The sequence below is a fragment of the Mustela erminea genome, chromosome 2 (assembly GCF_009829155.1).
Source record: "Mustela erminea isolate mMusErm1 chromosome 2, mMusErm1.Pri, whole genome shotgun sequence".
Taxonomy (NCBI): domain Eukaryota; kingdom Metazoa; phylum Chordata; class Mammalia; order Carnivora; family Mustelidae; genus Mustela; species Mustela erminea.
In genome coordinates, this window is record NC_045615.1 from 159,207,453 (window position 1) to 159,227,514 (window position 20,062).

General features: G+C 49.3%; 3 protein-coding genes across 24 annotated transcripts in view; 2 read left to right on the forward strand and 1 right to left on the reverse strand.

Annotated features, from left to right (window-relative positions):
* The window catches only part of LOC116585226 (protein FAM47E-like), a 45,716-nt gene extending 38,721 nt beyond the window's left edge, over positions 1-6,995 (forward strand). Inside the window, exons 9-10 of one of the 2 annotated variants that reach the window (XR_004283504.1) lie at positions 5,687-5,762; positions 6,463-6,995. Coding sequence is in view for 1 of the 2 variants with exons in the window: in XM_032334620.1 (XP_032190511.1) it covers positions 808-947 (140 nt within the window). In the remaining variant the exon portion in view is untranslated. Of the gene's footprint in view, positions 1-807; positions 1,059-5,686; positions 5,763-6,462 lie in introns of those variants that run through there. The other variant, XM_032334620.1, reaches the window with a different exon arrangement.
* A 2,517-nt stretch (positions 6,996-9,512) lies between these two features.
* STBD1 (starch binding domain 1) lies at positions 9,513-19,637 on the forward strand. The gene is made up of 3 exons (XM_032334655.1): positions 9,513-9,822; positions 11,654-13,354; positions 19,625-19,637. The coding sequence occupies exons 1-2, from the start codon at positions 9,630-9,632 to the stop codon at positions 12,493-12,495; spliced, it is 1,035 nt and encodes a 344-aa protein (XP_032190546.1). The 5' UTR covers positions 9,513-9,629; the 3' UTR covers positions 12,496-13,354; positions 19,625-19,637.
* CCDC158 (coiled-coil domain containing 158) overlaps positions 15,885-20,062 on the reverse strand; it is a 93,829-nt gene continuing 89,651 nt past the window's right edge. For 20 of the 21 annotated variants that reach the window (XM_032334635.1, XM_032334652.1, XM_032334653.1 and 17 more), the window contains 2 exons: positions 18,673-18,772; positions 15,885-16,110 (listed from right to left, as the gene is read on the reverse strand). In XM_032334635.1, the coding sequence (XP_032190526.1) occupies positions 15,990-16,110; positions 18,673-18,772 (221 nt within the window). In that variant the 3' untranslated portion in view covers positions 15,885-15,989. Of the gene's footprint in view, positions 16,111-18,672; positions 18,781-20,062 lie in introns of all 21 variants that reach the window. The other variant, XM_032334651.1, reaches the window with a different exon arrangement.

A 20,062-nucleotide genomic window follows, 5' to 3' on the forward strand; every position in this document is an offset into this window, starting at 1 on the left:
CGGCCATGTCTCCTTTCAGACGAAGTGGTGGGCAGGATGAGATGCTGAAGATTTGCCTACGGGGGACTCTCCTCAGTTGTTCTCCAGGGCCAGCCTTGAGTCAGGCTAGCGTGTTGGGGCGTCCAGTTGTGGCAGCTGCGTCCCTCTCGTGCAGGTTGTCTCGTCAGTCCCCTGGACTTGGGCGAGCACCCCTAGGTCAGATGGGTAGACCGAGGCAGAGCAGCAGTGGGGGAAGACCGAGCCCGCCCCGCAGTCTGCTCTCTCTTCCACTTCTGCTCAAGCCCAGTCCCATACAGAAACCTTCTGCTTGATCACAAGAACCATATAATTTGGTAAATAAACATGTGGACGTAGGGGCCAGAGGATCTGGGTTCAAACCAAGCTCTGCTACTTACGAGCTATAGGACCGGGGGGCCGGTCAGTTACCCTCTGTCTGTGTCGGTTTTCTCCACTAAAGTAGGGATAGCTGCAAAATAACAGAACTGCCTCCCAGAACTGTGGCGAAGATGAAAGCCAGGAACAGAGCCTGGCCCGTTGTGTAGACACACGGAATGCTAGCTGAGTTCACGGCGCAGTGGAACAGGTGAACCCGTGTTTACAATGGGCACCAGTTGCCTGGCTGTCTAATGGCTCATGATCAGGCCGCTGTATCCACTGGTGCCGAGCCACAAACCAAGATTGGCTTCTCCAAAGGAGACTAGTTGTAGTTTACAGAATTCACGCTGGGCTGCAAAACCCTGGGGCTTGTGCTCGGCCTCGCCTTTCTGGACGTGCCAAAGCTCCGTGCAGCAGCCTTATCTGCCACAGGTGTTCCAAATCCACTGGACTCCTTGGATCGGGGGGCAGAGCTTCCTGGACCGGCCACAAGGCTTCTCTTGCTTCAAGCTGCACTCAACGCTGCCAACCTCTCAGCTGACAGAAGAAATGAGCTGAAACAGCACATCTAAATCCGGCCTTCGGTCTCCAAACACAAGTGCAAGTAGCACACCGTTATACATTCTTTCCGATGCCCAGATATGAGATGGAAGGCACTCCAAGGGCATAGCTCCTAATAAAAGGTTGTTAATAACTACCTTGCTACAAGTTTTTGAATTTTTATTATCTTTGTTGTTAATGTAATTTACTTAACTGTAAGTATATTTAAGTTTTAATAATGACGGTGTTTATCAAGCAGCTCACAAAATTCCTGAAAATGTCTCAACTGGCTTTGGTGATGTGGTACAAACTGTCCCTAGCACATTACTGATGGCGAGATTCAAGGCTAGGTGGGGTGTTAGCGATGGCGGATGAAGAGATTTGTCTACCCCAACCTCTGGCCAGATTATTTCTGCTACGGTCATTACAGAGTCTTCGTGCGGGGTGAGAAAAGCCTCCCACACAGGGGATAGGGAGGATCTGTCCAACAAGGAAGTCTGCATTAGTTTGCATCTGCCAAGGAGCAGATGGCGAAACGAATTAGAAGTTTGAGCGATTTCCTCGGAGAGGGAGCAGGAGAACACAGGAGGAGCCTTTAGACTATGACTCATGTGTGATGCCCGCGGAAGGAGAGAGGGAAGGAAGAAGGCTCGGGGAAGGAAGAAGCTTGGGCTGCGGCACAATTCAAATAAGGATTTGGCCGGGCCAACGGGGAGTCTTCAAGGCAAAGTCGCCTTGAATTTGGATTCAAGGATTCTCCTATCTTGCCCGAAGGGACCTGCCTTGGTACTTCACGTGCTCTGTCATTGGTTGGGAGCAGCCTGGGACCACGGCCTCAGTGCAAGGGTGGGCAGCCACTGGGCGTCCGTCGTCATACTCCGGGCACCAGATCTGAACAGTGTGTTTCCATAGGTGTGGGAGCTCCGGGAACCAGAAGCCATCTGAATCTTCCCGTATGTTCACATTTCAGCATTCAGGGTCACACTCCTTCCCAAGAAATGCTCTGTCTTCACAAAAGAGATCTGGCAAAGCTGTAAATTCAAATGGTGTTTTAAGTTAGCCAATTAAAACGGTCAATTTTCCCCCTCTTTCCCTCTCAGTTCAACAGCTGCAAGACTTCAAACTCCTTTAGAAAGTCCTTTAGAGAGTCGCTGATTTGAAGGGGTCTGTGTTTGTTTTTAAAATGTCCAAGACTATTTGATGCTCCTCTCTTCAAAATTTGGTGGGCAACTCCTTTTGGCCCGAGCAGGGACAGTATCTAGGCTTGATTTTTACCAGTAGAATGTGGAAGAAGTAATGATGTGTGATTTCTGAGACTAAATCATAAAAACATCGTGGCTTCCTCGTCCTCCCTTGGATCATCTGCTCTGGGAGAGGCTGGCTGTTATGTTGTGAGGACTCCCATCGTACCTATGGGAAGGCTCACATGGAAAGGAACGGAGATCTTCTGCAGTCATGTGTTGGAAGGGGACCTTCTAGCCCTACGAAGACTTCAGATGACACCGGAAGGCTGATCAACATCCTGACATGAGGGACTCTGAGCCAAGGCTACCCAACTAAGTTGCTCCAGAATTCCTGACTCTAATGATTTTTGTTTTTAGCCGTTAAATTTAGGGATTATTTGTTATGTAGGAATAGGTGAACAATATAGATTTTAGTGTCTGGAAGTGGCTGCAGCTATGACCACAACTGGAAACAATGAAGGGAGCAGGAGCACTGGGTAGTGGGTTGAAGCTGGGAGAACTTTGAGGACAGTGTTAGCAAAAGCTTGGAGAGCTTTGAAGAAACTGCTAGCAGAAGCCTCAGGCACTTTGAGGAGCCGGTGAGTAAAGGCTTGCAGGAAAATGAAGTAAACACTTTGGAAATTGGGAGAAATGGTCTTCTTGTTACGTAAGAGCAGAAAGTGTAGCCATACTATTGCCTGAAGTAATGTGTGAAGCAGAGAGGGTACCTAATCACCTGGGTCATGTGACTAAGGAGACTTTTTAAGAGAGTGTTGATGGTACTGAAGATACTACTTCTTGCTGCTTATAGTAAAATGCAAGAGGACAGAGATAAGCTGAAGTAAGCACAGTTAAACAAAAAGGAGACAGGACTTTATGGTTTTGAAAATTCCTAGCCTCTCAGATGACAAATGGTATTTACATTAAGAAATGATTTACAGCAAAGATGGAATCCAAAAGGACACAGAAAAGGACACTTCCAGGAAAACATGGTCTAAAGGTAAATCCAAAGATGTAATTATTAAATCCATTGTTAAGACCTCAGAAAGACTGGAGGTGATGCTTCTGAGTGCCATTCAGTCAGAAAAAAGTTCTACTAAAATTTTTAAAGTTGCCTCACAGATTCTCTTGCTCAAACAATAGGGCTTCTAAGAAACTGAAGGTTGTTGAATTTCAGGAGAATCTCAAGGAAGAGAAGGGCTTATCCTGAAGAGTTATGTGGGTTTGTGGTGTGGACCCAATAAGATTCACAGGAGACCTGCAAAATGTTTTGAAGAACTATATTGGCATAAGCACTGCCAGCTTGGAAAATGAAGAGAATCGGCTACACCAACCTCCTGCCAGATTATTTCCACTAGGGTCATTACAGAGTCTTCGTGCAGGGTGGGAAAAGCCTCCCACACGGGGGATAGGGAGGATCTGTCTGACGAGGGAAGCTGCATTAGTTTGGGTCTGCCAAGGAGCAGATGGCAAAAGGGGATTAGAAGTTCGAGAGATTTCCTGGAAGAAGGAGCAGGAGAACGTAGGGGCGCTTGTGGAAGGAGAGAGAGAAGGGAGAATCGGGGGAGGAAGATGCTGGAGCTGCAGCACACTTCGAATAAAGGTTTGGCCAGGCCTTGAACTTACTGTTCCCCAAATAACACTGGATGTCTCCGTATGGTCTTGTGCGAAACTCTCCCTGGGCCAAACGTGTCTGGAGTGGAATCACTGAATCTTGGGCTCTTCAATTTCATCCAGATTGTTCTCCAGACTGTTTCTCCCTGTTTATTCTCACGGGCAACATCACATCTTCTGTCTCGTATTTGGATGTAAAATGGCATAATATCATTGTTTTAATTTGCATTTATCTGTTTACCAGTGAATTTAAGTATTTCCGTGCCTTTTTGGTAGCCGTTCACTTATTCAACTAAAAATGACTGTGAGTGCCTTTATGATCCAGGCGCTGTTCTCGGCCCCGGGGACAAGCACCCGCTATTCATTTTCCATCCCAGCTCCATTTTCCATTGGAGCTTATGTTTTTGTTTGGAATTTTTGGCAATTTGTCCGAGTTCATTACAGATCCACATACTAATCCCTTGTCAGTTTTAATGACAAAAATCTCCCCGTCGGAATCTGTCTGCTAACCTTATCCATGACATTCTTCAATGATTAGCCTTATTTTGATCATGTCAGGACACATTTTGGCCTCCTATATGACGCAAGATCAGAGTGATAGTCTCCTGGATTTTGTTTCATCGGCTATTAGTGGTTCTTTGCAGTTCCGTGGCAGTTTTACCATTGACGTAGGACTTTAGTCCACCTGGAGTCCTCCCTTGTATGTGTACAGAGGTGTAATCTAGCTTTCTTCCAGTACCGTGAGCTAGATTTCCCAACACAGATTTCCCTTTTCTCTAAAGCCTTCATCATTTCGCATAAGAAGAGGTTGCAGCATCGAGTCTATTCTGGAACTAAGATGAGTCAGAGGTTTGCAAACATTGGCAGTTTGAAAATGTCCCTGTGAAATCTGAGCCTGGTCGGCTCCAATGTGACTGCTCTGCTGAAAGGTTTGGCTTGTGGCTGGTGCTCTGGGGAGGAGCTGGAGCCAGAGGCTTGAGAGCCCCGGACAGGTGCTGGTGGTGGGTACATTTCGCCCAGGAGGCGAGGGCTGGCAGAGAGAGCAATTACAAATTAGGAACAAGGCTGAAATTTACCGTAAATGTTGGAAAACCACCCTGAGGCTTTCTCTGGTGTCACCCATCCACATTTGCACACTCACCTCTCAGATTTATGATTTGAAACTTGGACAGGGTTTAGTAGCTGGCTGTGAGGGATTCAGTGTAGCTAGAATTTCAGAGCCTGGGTCCTGGGAGGTCAGAATACTGGGTTCAAATCCCAGCTCAGTTACTCGTCAGCTTTGTGATCTTGTGTAGCTTTCTTCTCTCGGGGCATTACATGAGATCATCCTCATAAAGCACTTAGCCTAGGGCACCTGGGTGGCTCAGTGGGTTAGGCAACTGCCTTCAGCTCAGGTCATGATCCCAGGGTCCTGGGTTCGAGTCCTACGTTGGGCTCCCCTTGCTCTGTGGGGTGTCTGCTTCTCCTTCTCCTTCTGCCTGCTGCTCCCCCTGCTTGTGCACTCTCTTTTTCTTTCTCTTTCTTTCAAATAAATAAATAAAATCTTAAAAAAAAAAAGCACTTCGCCTACAGTATACACAAGGTATTCAATGAAAAAAAAAAAGACAATGAACAATGAACAGGTCTTTAGATAATAGACTTTGCATTCTAGAACACAAAGAATAAACAAACTCTGGCCCTTGAGGAATGTATGGTCTAGTCTGGGGATGAGATAAACCAGAAAAATGATTATACCAGCACAGAAAACCTCCTATTTTGTTCTAAGACAGTGTACAATATGTAATTATTTTCTTTGAAGTCGGCCAACACATCAGTTTGAGGGTTGGGGGCTGGAGAGTGGGATTGTGGACTAGGGTAAGATTTCATGGAAGTAAGTGGCTTCTAGGAAATCTCTAGATTTCTGAGGCGGAGGGAGCTCCCTCTTCTCTCCGCAGGACTCCATTTTAAATGAGGTTTCCTTTTGTTAATTTCCAGCCTCCGAGGGCTCTTTGCTCCTACAAACATGCCCAGGTAGGTCTCTCTTGGTCTGAAAGAACTTCTTTTGGACCTTGTTCTAGCGTTAAGGGACAGCTCTACTTCTCCCCTACCCCTTGCCTCCAGATTTCTTGAGAGAAGGCTGACTCGCTGTTGGATGTCACAGCCTTCCCCACGTTTGTGTCTCGGGCTTCCAAACCTGAATGCTTACCCTCACAAAGACTGAAGTCCCCGATGGCCTCGTACAGGTCAAACCAGCCATTTCTTCTTAGTCCTTTACCCTCTTAAATTCCGCTGAGCAACATCCCTGCCCTCCCCACCACCTTCTGCACTGATTTTGGAAACAAGTCTCCCTGTTCTCCCCTCCCCTAACTCCTCCTTCCCATCCTCTTCAATCCCCTGGCCTTGCACGCCACGCTGCTTCTGATCTGTGTTCATACGCATAATGGATATGAACATTGGATAGTTTAAATTTTTGTGCATTATATATATGTACCTATCATATATTTAACTTACAAATAGCCACCACCCATACCTATATCTATCTATACTCTATTAATAGAATAGTAACCAATTAGAAAATGGGCACGTTGGCCCCTAAAATAGAATATAAAGATACAATAGCAACATAAGTCACCCTAGGGAGGCAGCTTTCCAATCTTCCTGCTTGAAATTACGCCAAGGGCTGAAAGGCGCTGATTTTGATTTCCCTTTGGAACGTTAATCTCTGCCACAGATTTTGCTGCCACTCTCTGGGAGGAATTTCCAGTCTCTCTCCTGAAACAACACGCCCCCTGTTCCAGCTTCCTGCCAGTGCCTCCAATTGAACACAACCCGCCAGAGGCATTATTCCTCCCGTTTCTACTGAATCGCCTTCCTTTTTTGTTTCTGTCTTGCTAGGCTCATAGGACGCCTATAGACAGGCAACACTGTCTGCAACCGAATATGATAAACATGGTCCAGTTAGGGCCGTGAGTTCGGTTTTGGATCAAGTAGCCACAGACTTCCAAGCAATATGGTAGTAAGTTGAGTACTGCTTTTTTTTTTTTTTTTTCTTTTTAAAGCAGCAACACAAATGGATGAGTCAACATTTAAGTTTGGAAAAGCCAAAAGGAAGGCCAAATAATGTTTTTTTAAAAAAATGTTTTGTGAGAAATCTGATACAACAGAAAACGAAATCTGGTGGGTGGAAAGAACTACATTATTTATTGGTTATATTTTTAACCAGTAGCAATTGATGACAACAATAAACCTTTACTAAGAACCTTCTAGTTATTAGAAATGGGTACTGGGGCTGCTTTCTAGGAGTTTACAGATCCTCTGGGATTTCATTTGTGAACACATTGATAAAATTCGACCAATGAGCAGTGCACAAAGTTTTCCGTGAGGAAATACAATGTTCAAGGATTTTCGTACTAGTCATAAAATCACTCCGTTGGCTTGAGAATTTGTAAAATTCAAGAACATTCTATGTCCTTGTCCTAGGACATCAAGTTTTACTTTGAAAAAGGGAGATAGAATAATTCTAAAATTTTCTACAAACGTCTATTAAAAATTAGATCTATAATAGTGATACCACTTTTTATTATTTTCAATTTACCTCAAGATATATATATATTTTTAATCTTAAAACTGCCTGGATTGAGATGAGGGGGGGGAGTTGTTAGTGGTTTTAAATTTTAGAGGTCTTTAAAAGTTCATCACTGGCCTCCTAATTAGTTTAAGACATAAAACCTACTTGACCAAAAAAAAAAAAAAAAAAGCATCCTCGTTGCGCTAGAAAATGCAAACAGAACCTACATGAAGACGGTGGCAGTAAGCGGCAGCCTGTTTAATCCTTTCACTCGGCCTGTGCTTGTTGAGGGACCTCTCTGGGAATGTTCCAGGGGCCGGGAATTCAGCAGAAAACAAAGGACAATAAACCCCGCTTTCTTGTAGTTTACCTGGAAATAAGGACAGAAATCAACCAGAACAAATCCGGGGATTTTACAATGTATTAGAAGTGACGCCCTAGGGCGCCTGGGTGGCTCCGGCGGATAAGCCTTTGCCTTCGGCTCAGGTCACGGTCTCCGGGCGCTGGGACTGAGCCCCGCATCCGGCTCCCCGCTCAGTGGGGAGTCTGCTCCCCCCTCCCTCTGCCCCGCCCCGGCTCGCGCTCTCTTTCACTCACTCTCTCAAGTAAATAAATAATATCTTAGGGGAAACAAAGAGGTCCTAAATGCTAGGGAGAAAAATAAAGCAAAGGAGGGTGAAGCGAGGAGGCGCGGCTCCTGCGATTGGGGCTACCGGGGAAGGGCTCCGCGGGCAGCGCGGCTCCTGCGATTGGGGCTACCGGGGAAGGGCTCCGCGGGCAGCGCGGCTCCCGCACACACTGGAGGGGGAGGGAGGTCGGTTATCCGCGGGGCCGTCCGCAGACTCGGGCACTCATTTTCGGGCCCAACACAAGCGCCCTGCCCGCCCCCTGGCACTGCCACCTGCGGCTCTGCAGGGCCGGGCCGTCCCCACTCTCTCCCTGCGCGGCCCACACCAGCGCAGGCTTCGGATCGCACCGGGGAAGTGTTTGGGGCATTTTGAGGAAAGACTGGCACTTCGCCATCCCCGCCTGCTGCGAGGGAAGAACAGCGGAGCGAGGCCGCCCGCGGGCCGCCCGGGAAGGGTGTGGCGGTGCCCGTCCTCCGCGCCGGGGTCGGCGGGGCCAGCGGCGGGTCTGCGGGGACCGGGTCCGACCCGCGAGCTGGGTTTGAGCCGCGCGCGGGCGTCCGGGGAGACGGGCCCAGCCCCGCCCCCACCGTCCCCTCCCCCTCCCCCAGGCCCGGAGGGGCCGTGACCCGAGGGGGCTCGCGGCGGCCCCCCAGGAGCCCGGTCGGGGCCGTGTGCCCGAGCACGGCGCACACCGGCGCGGTTCGTGCGGCCGCGGCGAGCCCGTCCGCTCGCGGCTCCGGGCGGTGAGGCCGGCGGCCCCGGCCGCTGCGGGGGAACCGCGTTGCCGGCGAGGGACACGGCGGGGACACGGCGGGGACACGGCCGCGCGCACGGTCGGCCGGAGGCCGTGCGGAGGCCGTCGGGTCCGCAGGGGAGCGCCGGGAAGCCCGTGCGCCGATTCTCGGCCCGCGGCGGGGGCTAGGGGGCTCCGGGAACCCGCACACCCGGCTCCCCGCGCCGCGCAGAGGGCCGCGGCCGCACTCGTCAGCCGGTCTGCGGGAGCCGGTCCCGGGGCGCACCCGGCGGCCCGCGACGTGCAAGCCACACGCGCCGGCAAGAGGCCGCGGAGGAAGGACGGCGGGACGAGGCCGAGACGGACGGACGGACGGACAGACGGACAGACGGCCCAGTCCAGCCCTTTCATTTTACCGGGGGAGGGGGCGGGGCGGCCGACCGGAGGCCCAAAGGCTCTCCCCACCCGCCCGGCCGCCCCCTCCAGCCGGAGCCAGACCCTGGCGTCCCGGACGCACGCGGGCCTCCCCCGCGTCGGAGTCCCCGGAACCCGCGTCTGGGGCCGCCGCAAAGGCTGCGGGAGGCGGCGCCGAAGCCGGACCCGCCGGGCGCGCAGCCGGGGCGGGCACAAGGGCGCTGGGGCAGGGCCCGGCAGGCGGCGGCGGGCGCCCTCGGCTCTCCCCGCAGGCCTCCGCGAAGCGCCGCACCCCCGCCCCTGCCAGCCCCGGGCGGGGCCGGGCGTGAACGCGCGGGAAGAGGCGGGCGCTCGAGTCCCCGCCCGGCCGGAGCCCGGGGCGGCATCCCCGGGGCGGGAGGCGGGGCGGGGCTGGGGACGCGGAGTATTAGGCTCCGAGGACCGGCTCCGCGCAGGAGCGCCGGCCGCCGGGGCCGCAGGGTAGGTGTGGCTCTGCCGGAGGGACTCGAGCCCCGTCCCTCGCCGTCGGGCCCCGCAGCGGCAGCCTCTCAGCCATGGGCGCCGTCTGGTCCGCCCTGTTGGTCGGAGGGGGCCTGGCCGGAGCGATCTTCGTGTGGCTGTTGCGGGACGCGGACAAGGAGCAGAAGGACGCCCCTCCTGGGGGGGCTGCGGCCCCGGGGGCCGGTCCGGGCGGCGCGGGAGGACTGAGCCCCGGACCCTCCGGGCGGGAGCTGGTCGCCAAACCAGGTATTCTCCCTCCCACGTCGCGAGGGCAGGTCTGCCGGGGGCTCTGAAGTCCACCGGGGAGGAGGGGAAACCCACTCGGAGCTCTTCTCGCAGCGCCTTCCCGGGGACGAGCCTCCTCCGCCCGGGCACGACCCTCCCCGGGCACGACCCTCCCCACGCCGGCATCTTCCCCGGCCGGTGCGCACGCGCCGGGGAGGTTGCTCGCCTCCGTCGAGGCCCCCGGGGTTCCGGCCCCAGCGTCCGAGGGCAGCGCCCGGCAGAGTCTCTGCGCCCGCCGGGGAGCACCGGTCCGGCCGTCCTGGGGGGATGGGCTCCTGCGCTCGGCGGCGCCTGGCGCAGTGCGAGCGGCTGCAGCGGGGCACCCCTGCCGGGCCTTCCGGAGGGAGTGCTTAGGTTCCGGGGGATCCGAGGACCCTCTTCGATCTCCGACCGAGCAGGGACACTTTCTCAGTCCCAGTCCCTTAGCCGCAGGTACTCCCATCCCTCGCCCCTGGGGAGCGCTGGATTTGGGAACACCCAGGCTGTGAGCACCTCCCGCTATCCGGACGCCTCTGTCGGGAAGGCAAAGTTCAAGTTTTGTCTCTGGCCACGAAGGCCTCAGCTGAAGCCTTAGGGCTGTATGCTGGCCGCTCATTTCAGAGCTGTGGGCGCTGACGGGGCAGGGGTGTCTGGTAGCCAGGGAAGGGACGCAATAGGGGACCCAACTCCCATGAGTAGAATTGACGTCCAGGGTTATGTGTGTCCATGTGAGCGACTGTGTACTAGCCCAAGGGAGACTGGCAGAAAACCTTCGCTTCCAGAGCCCTCCCTCGGCCAGCTGCCCACGCCTGGGCTCCAGCCGCCGGTGAAAATGACATCGGGAACTTTATTTTTAGTGGAGCCTGTGTTCATGGGTAGCCATGTGAAAATCTGCCTCTGTGTTTCTCCTGTGGTTGATTTGGGATGAGCAAAGAGTTCACTTATCTTCTTCTGAAAACCAGCCTCATGTTTTAGGTTGGAAGATTGGGAATTCCGGGTAATATTATTGTCTCACAAGTGAACCATTAAAGAGAGAGAAAATTAGACAAGGCCAACCCCTAATCCCAAGAGAAAACCCCCCACCTGGGCTGACTGTATGACTTTGGAGATTTCGATCTTGTAGGGAGCTATTCAGACTGACGGCCAAGAAGGAAACAGCTTTCAGGGAGCTTGGATTGTGCACTGTAAGAACATTTTTTTAAAAAGTGTACAATGAGAGGGGATGTAAAAAGCCTACCTTTTGTTGAAGAGGTTCCTGCTGCGTCTGGGGTTGGCAAGGAGAAACCAGCCCTCTCCCCCCGCATCACCCCCAGCTCCGGCCCAGTGATTCCCCGATGTCCTTTGTATCTTCCACAGCGACAGCAGCTGGGGATCTGCCCACATCTGGGAGAGCTGATCCCCAGTCTGCACGCAGTTCCTAAGAGAACAAGTGTACTCCTAGGGTCTGTGGGGTAGCCATGCGGATCTTTGCCCCGCAGGCGGAACAGCATTTTTTGATTCTAGAAGCCGAACAATAAGGCTGCGGGCCGCATGGCCTGAACGAACGGCAGAGATCATCGAGGACCAGGACTGGGTTACAAGGCTGCCTCTACAACCCGCCACTTCATTTACACTCTCGCGTGGGCACCCTGATGTACTAGATGTACGTGCATATTCTTAGAGTCGACCGTTGGTTCAGTTAGTGTCTGACCTCTGTAATTAAGAACTTGCTTTGAGTCGGATGGATTCTGCGAGAATAACTAAACCTATTTTCTCAGCCTTTTTTCTCACAAGGACTGTCTAACACCATTACATTTTCCCTCTTGTTTCTTAGAGCATCTTCAAGAAAGCAATGGCTGTTTGGTTTCAGAGACCAAAGGCCATGGTAACTTGCAGCAAGCGGCATGGAGACTGCAGAGTTCTTCTGGAAAAGACAGTGATTGTGACCATTCAAGAGAGCATGTTCCTTCTGGAAGGTTTCCAGACCCGGAATCTCTGGCCGCATCTGAGACTGGAAACTCTCGGGGTTACTCTAAAGTCTCAAGAAACGAAAGCCCTGAGTCTTCTGGAGGAGGATGGGGATTCCAGAAAGGAAGAGAGACTCTTGCTAAAGTAGCTTCCTGTTTGGCAGAAAAGTTGTATTCTAGCAACCAGGTCATTGACAGAGCCAAGGAGGTGAGCCTCGCACAGCAGGGCAATCAGGACCACGCGGACGAGGACTGGGAAATGGTGTCCAGGCACTCGTCTTGGGGAGATGTTAGTTTGAGTGGCAGTCTTGAGGCTCCAGGGTTAAGTCCAAACCAGGGAATGGACTGTGGCCAAATAGGAGGTCAGGAAGTAGATGTGAGACGACAAAAGGCAGGAGCGGCATCTTCAGGGTCTCCACGAGTCCGCGTCCACTTCCAGGTCCATTATGTGCCGAGCGCTGGTTCCCAGCTCGTGGCAATAACGGGAGACCACGAGAGCCTTGGGAGGTGGAAGTCCTACATCGCACTCCAGCGTAGCAAGGATGGGTTCTGGTTCCGCTCCGTGCCCCTGCCCGCAGACACAGTGGTGGCGTGGAAGTTCGTAGTGGTAGACCACGGGGAGATCACCCGCTGGGAAGAATGCAGCAATAGGTCCCTTGACACTGGCCGTGAGGATAAAGTCGTTCAGAAGTGGTGGGGGATTCCCTGAGTCTGCGTTTCAAAGTACCAGAGAGGCCGCTGCAGAACCTGGCAAAGGCTAGGTCTGCGGAGCATACGGAGTGATTTTCGATAAAGGAAGTAGAACTCCAAGTTTAGCCATCGGAGTTGTTTCAGGTTTACCAGTGGCTTTTGTCTAATGTGCAGAACTATACATGTGTAGGTAATGGCTTCAGCGCGCATGGCTGCTTTCCCCGTGGCCTTGATGCGTGGGGCTTTGCTGGTCCATCGTTCTTCAGGGCTTTGTCCTCCTGGCCGTGACCTGGCCAAGCCCCTAGTGTGGACAGGCCAGGACACACACAAAGCCCCACAGCTGCAGAGCGCTCAGGCTCGAGCATCTGGCTGGTCCTTAAGCCCAGGGAGGGAAGCAAGCATCATTCGAAAAGAGCAGCTTTCCTGTTGGTCCAGCTGCAGAAACTCTCCTTACTACGCGCACACTTCATATTTAAGAATAATTAATGCCATATGCAACTGTGATCAGAAATATCTGGTCACAAGACATGATTAGCAAGGATGTGAAGACTTCTTCTTCTTCTTTTTTTTTTTGCTTGATTTTCCCTGCTAGCTGTGGATTGAAGGTAGCGAGGAAGTCTTGTCTTTGTCTTGATGGCAAACTGGTGTAGAAAAAGGGCCTGGCCAGAGTTGGTCATTGGGAAGAGCCAGGGAGGAGAGGGAACAGGAATGGGATTGGGGTGTAGACTGAACGAAGTGTCCCCATGTGTCCCGAGTGAGGGTCCTAGAGGCCTGGGAGGTCCAGGTACAGCCTGACAGTGGGAAGTGGGGGTGGGGGGCACAGCTGTCATTGACCTCTAGGGCCTTTGTAGGACCATCTCTCCCCTTGCCCCTCCCTGGTACAGCAATCATTGCTCCTGCCCTTTCCTTTCAGACCAGTAGCTATCCTGGATGACACAATTATAACAGGACAGTGATACAGAAGTACATCTTTGTTCTGAGAATAAAACATTTAAACTTTATTATAACTGAACAAATAAAATCTGAGTTTTAATATCTTTATCAAGTGTCTGAATTACTTGTCTAAACCTTAGTACCATAATAGATTAAATGTAAAATATCATACCTATACTTTCTTTCACTAATAACACATAATGTAGAAAAAACCAAACATCAAGAGGCAAGAGAGGGCCATTTTTCTCCTCTCTTTGGAGAAAACATTTTAGAATTTTTTTTTTTTAAAACTTTACCTTTGTTTGTAAGGACATTATGTATACCCGTACTTGAATTTTTATATGTTAAAACAACTTGTAATAAGTATATAACATCTTTTGGCAAAAGTGTTTAATCTTGGTTATAGGTGGTCTTTGCTGAAGAGCATAAACCCCATAGAAAATATATTAGGAAGTGCTTAAAAGAACATAATTTTTGGCTCATAGCACTTGTATGTTAAATTCACATATACGTTTGATATTCTTCAGGATGAATTTCATATTCTACTGGTAAGATCTTCATAGGGCATTTACCCTTACTTCACCAAATGCGCAACATTTCTATTAGGTAAAATTGAAGGTAAAACAATTTACAATAAAAATATCTTGAGAGTTCTTTGACCAGCGATTTTGTTACCTGATGAAATAAAAATTAATCTTTCAGTAAAACCAACTGAAGTCAAAGATACAGTAAAACCGAGGTAAGATACAGTATTAAAATGCGCATTTTTAAAAAAATCGTTGAAAAACTAGACATGCTTAGAGCATCCACGCTGCCGTTTAGAAGAGCAACGGGAGGGTTTGGCTGATGATCTGCGCAGTGAGGACTGATGCCGGCTGCTGTCACAGACACCAGGCGCATAAAGACGGCTGCAGCAAGGGACGCCTGGGTGGCTCAGTGGGTTCAAGCCTCTGCCTTTGGCCCAGGTCATGATCTCAGGGTCCTGGGATCGAGCCCCACATCGGGCTCTCTGCTCAGCAGGGAGCCTGCTTCCTCCTCTCTCTCTGCTTGCCTCTCTGCCTACTTGTGATCTCTGTCTGTCAAATAAATAAAGAAAATCTTAAAAAAAAAAAAAGGCTGCAGCAGAAGCCAGTTTACTGCTCACTGATGAGTGGTGGGGGTTTCTGGGAGAAGGACGGCTCGCCTTGTCACCCAGGCTGCTTCTGTGCTGAGGCTCTGCGTCCCCTAGGACCTCCCTGTCCACCGGACCCAGCTCACGGCAGGGGATGTGAAGTGAGGAGAGACAAAGGCTTAGTAAAGCTTCTGGCCACACACTGCTCTGACCAGTGAGAACCCGTCAGGAGACGTGAGGGCAGAGGCGGGACCCGAGAGCCCCTGCAGGGCAGCCAGGCGTCCGGAGATCTGTGCAGTGCCCGGAGTGTGGACTGTTCTGGACGGCCGTCCGTCCGCCACACTGTCCTGCGGTCTGGGCAGGAAGACCAGAGAGACTGATTACAGGGGTGCGGCTGAAAGCTCCCCTAAGGGGACAGGGCGGGTGGCGGGTGGCGGATCAAGGCCTGGAGGAGACTGCAGAGCTTCCAGGTTGGCAGACACATCTAGCTCCTGGGAGGGCGACAAGCCGGAGAGGGTGTGAAGGCTTCACCGACGGGACTGTCTCACTCTGCCTCATGCCTCTCCCAGTTCGCCGCTCCGGGGCTGCTTCCTTGCAAATACATGGGTAACACTCAGTAAAACACTTTGCTGAGTGCTGTGATCTGTTCTAGCAAATCAGAGAAATGGAGGCGTGGGTGCGGGGAACCCCGATTCGGAGCAGGTGGGTTGGAAGCCCGGGTGGTCCAGCCACCCACCTGCATCTCAAGTGGGGTGACAGTCTTGAGGGGGCTGAACCCTGGAGCCGGAGAATCTGGCACTGACCGCGGGTCGCCGGTGCTAGGATCGAGCCGACTCCTAGGCCGGCTGGCTGGTGTCCACAGAGAACGGGCGAGTGGGGTCAGAAGACACTTGCACAAATCCCCCAATCTGAGAAAATCTAATCCAGGCCAGTTTCTAACTAGAAGATACCCACTGGCTGAAGAACACGTTTTTCCCCTTTCTTTGTTTGTGGTTATTAATATGGGAGAGAGAAACCTTTCCACAAGTTTTGTAGGGGCCCCAAGGTTCTGTTATCCGATGACATTCATCACTAAAGACGGAACAGTGAGTTCAGGGTCACGAGAGGAACCCCGCCAGTGCGCTGGAGTCTGTCCTTTTGTTCTGGCCCTTATACCACATATTTTACTTGCATGTGCAGGTTTTTCTGGTTTGTTTGTTTTTTTAAAGCCGAAAACAGTAAGTATTGCTTATGCACCCGTGAAGATAATGAAAACATAATTACTCCGGCACACTGGTCCGAGCACCGGTTCAGACCTTACAAGGTGCACATCTCTTTCACGTCTGTGCAGAACGGTGTAAAGTTTAACTATGGGAGCATTCAAGAATAGTTTATTTCAAAATAGAGTTTACAGGACAGGGTATCTTTTATTAAATTTTCACATAAAAAGAAAAAAGTACACAGGGCACTAATTATAAGCAACACCACAATTAATTGGGCCTCATTCCTCTGTAAAGAAGAGGCAAACAATGTATCATTTTAGTAACATTTTTTCCTGGTCTTTCACTTTCTGTATCCTCTTTTCTTGATTTCGGATCATTGAAGACATTGCTGAAAATGTTGACAAAACAAAGTTAGATTAGCAACATCTACTTCGGTTTAAATTCTATAATGTGCTTCTTAAAAGGTCAGCTTGCTACTATGGAATAAATACATTCTGAGCTCAGGAAGTTCTTAAACATTTCAAAGTAGCATATTTTTGAAAAGACTGATGTTAAAGAGCTAATAAGGGTAAATCTTTACTCTTTCAGTTGTTTTAAGTGAGCATAATTATTACAGCAGCAGTACAACTAACTGGAAGTAAGCTGAACCCCTCAGAAGGGTACCACGAGAGACGAGGGTGAGGGCCAGTATTGGGCTCTGCTACCCCAGTTTGCTGACTGAACCCCCTCAGAGGTCATCACGGAAAACTGTTTGGTGAGTATATTTGTGTACAAGCACACATGTGCACACACTTGGCTTTGCACAAATGGAAATATGTGGTATAAGTCGTTCTTATAGAAAAAAGTCAACATTTTTCCAGTTCAACTCATGTTTTGTTATGACTGCACAGTATTCCATTATACGAATGTACCAACATGTTAGTAAATAAGATTTTAAGAAGTTGATTTCTCGTGCTTCTGACTACGGAGTGAATCAGTTATGGGGATGGCAGGTACAGCGCAGGGAACAGAGTGAATGGTTTCGTAATGGCGTTGCGTGGTGGGTGACAGATGGTAGCTACGCTTGCGGCGAGCACAGCCGAGAGAAGCTGACTACTGTGTCGTGCGCCGAAACTGAGATAACATTGTGAGCCACACTTCAGTAGAGAAGTTGCTCTCTCAGTGCGGAGGACCATCGGGGAAGGGAGGGAAAACTGGATGGGAAGTCGTCAGAGAGGGAGACAAACCATGAGAGACTCTTAACTCCAGGAAACAAGCTGAGGGCTGCTGGGGAGGTGGGTGGGGCTGGGTTAACTGGGTGATGGGCGTTAAGGAGGGCACGAGATGTGATGAGCACTGGGTGTGCTGCGCAACTGATGAATTGTTGACCACCACCTCTGAAACGATGTACCATATGTTGGCTACTTCAATTTAAATTTAAAAATTGCTTATTTTCATTTACAAACAAGGCTACTTGTAAACAGGCTTTTGTGTGTCTGTACAATTTTTTTCTTGAATTAATTGCTAAAAGTGGAATTTCTGGGTCAAAGCATATGTACAATTTAAATTTTGATAAAGGCTACCAAAATTCTCTCCAAAATATCTGTTTCATGATTTCCAAGAGACTTTCCAACCAGACAATGCATCAAATAAAAAGGTCTTTTTATTTTTTAAAAGATACAGTATGTCTCCCATTTGGATCATTACATTCTTATACTGAGTATATACTCAGATATATACTCAGAAATGAGGTAAAAATGTGAATAAAATGGGGCCAATAAGATAATGCATCCTTTAAAAAAACACAATAAGCTTAAAATCAAATGCTTTTCTTGGTGTACATACACAGGGATCTGGGATTATTAGAAGGGATTTGGAGTTTTCCTGGTATAGTCTTAGCATATTAAAAAAATGTGGGCTTTGGAATCAGCAGTTGCTGACCAAGCCTCACTCTACTCCTCAGTGTGTGACTTAGAACTTACTGACCGACTGTGATGTGATCTTCAGCTTCCTCCTTTAAAAGGACCTGATAGCAGTACCCACCTCCCAGCACTGTTGGGAGACTCACGTCAAGAAAACTGAAGTCAGGCACGGAGTACAGGGCCTGGCACATAGTAAGTGCTCAATAAACACTAAACACAACTGTTACTTTTAATAAGGTTCAATTTACTTGAGAAGGAATTGTCCTTAGAAAAATATTTATTATCCTTCATCCAGCAACTTATGCCCCTAGAGATGGAAAGATGGGCTCAGAGTAACAAGTATACTCCAAAATTGTTTCTCTCTAACAAAGGCTCCTGGATTCACGAATTTACACCAGGAAAACATAAAACGTGATAGTGCTCCCAAATCCCGGAACACATCCATAAGCTCCCACCTGCATAGGAACGTCCACTTAGAACTTGTGCACCCAAAGTTGCCTCCCACCGGCAGAGTACGAAAGTTTCTCATTCACATAGCTTTAGCACGTTTAAAAGTAGTTTCTCCTTTTGTCTAGCGATTCACGTGGTGGCACAGTTTCTTCTCACCTACCCTAATTTAAATCCTGGGGAAGGTGCAATGAGGTTCTTTTGCCTTCTGGCTATCAACTGCAATGTTATCCTGGCTACACACCTCACAGGGACATTGGTGTACACACCAGTGCTTGCATACACACCTCACAGGGACAAGGAGGACAGTGTGTGGGCAAATCTCATGTGAAAACTGCTCAAAACTTGTCCTGCGGAGGGCTTGGTCAGCAGCGTTCGCACCCCTATTAGACGACAGAGTAGAGCGAGGCTTAGGTGACCTGCCCGGGGCTGCACAATGAATGCCGGGGTTGGTCGTGGCTAAGACCTTCACATTTTGGTTAGGGTTTCCGAATTGCTTATTCAGTATCCTCTTCGGCTGCTCTCTAGGTAGGAGGTTTAACAGAAAGGGAAGGTGAGGATTCTTTCGAGCCAGGAAGCTCTGTCTGAAATGTGCACAGTACCTTGGTTCTTCATCTGTAAATCTTCTACAAGAGTCTGCAAGCTTTCCAGTCTGTTCTGAAGCTTCCTGCACGTTTTTCCTGTTGTTTCTATTGGCTGAGACTGTGAAGCTATTAGAAAATTGCTTAGATGTGATATTAAAAGTTTATTCGGTATTTTAGAAATCTTCCAACTACAGGTTAAACAAGCTTTCCTTTAAAATAATGGAAACTTTAAGACATAAAAAAAAGTGTTTAAATATAGCAATGATAGCTTATATGACTGTTTCAAACTAATCTGATTTATTAGGATTTAATTACATAACATTAAATGGGAAGAATGAGAGGAATACTTTAAATTTAATGATACCTTCTGCATTATGAATTACAGATTTTCATACCAAACCTGAGTAGTTCCGTTTATGTAGGATTTGGAAGAGAAAGATTTAATACTGACCACAGCAATGATTTTGAATGTGCGTGAGACCAAGTGCCCATGTTAGTGGCTGTGCCCAGAATGAGGACAGTGTTATAAGCGGGAGAGACGGTGCAGACGCTGACGTGGCCACAGTGACCCTGGAATCAATGTGGTGGCGGCAGGTGAAGCGGGCTAGAAGCATGTCGGCTAAACCCTAAGAAGTGTGCTAAGTTTTGCCAGTCTCAAAAAAGACTGATTGGCAATCTTGAAGTTTTAATTTGATCTTAGTCCCTGATTGCTGCATAATCTTGAGAATATTTTTCTGGTGGCTCATTTTCCTACCAACAAAATACCTTTTCCATATAGATGGTGGTATTGAAGGCAATCACCTAAGAATTAGTTTAGTTCAAAAGGATGAAAAACAGTTACTCGGAGAGTTTTCACATGAATAATACATGATGTTTGACGAGTATCTGAAAATAGAAAAAAATGCCATGCTAGTATGTAATCATGAATTAATGATGAGGTGACCAGATGCGTTGTTATACTCCTGCCAAGTCACTGCTCTAGTAGTGAAAGAATTTGCTGCTTTTAAAAAATACTAAAGGATAACTTAGAAATATAAGAGAGGAAGGAGGAACAAAATGCAGAAAAAAGATAGTGAAAAAGAAAATGTATTAAAATCTGTGATTAGGTTTTGGTGTTCCTATTTTGGGGGGAATCCAGAAAGTGTGAGGCAGAAGATTTCTCAAGACTAAGAACTGACTGATCAGTGATGCAACGACTTGCCCAGTTGGTCCCGTGCCAAGCGGAGCGAAGCCGGAGAGCACCGCGGTGTCTGCGTGGCCGTCGTGCACGAGAAAAACATCCCAAGTTCAGTCCAACATGTACTGCAATACCTAGCATCCACTTATTAGTCATGCACTTTAACCTAAATCAAACCATTTTTCTCATCTGTCTTAGCAAACAACAAATGAACTTGAAATTTTGAAAATG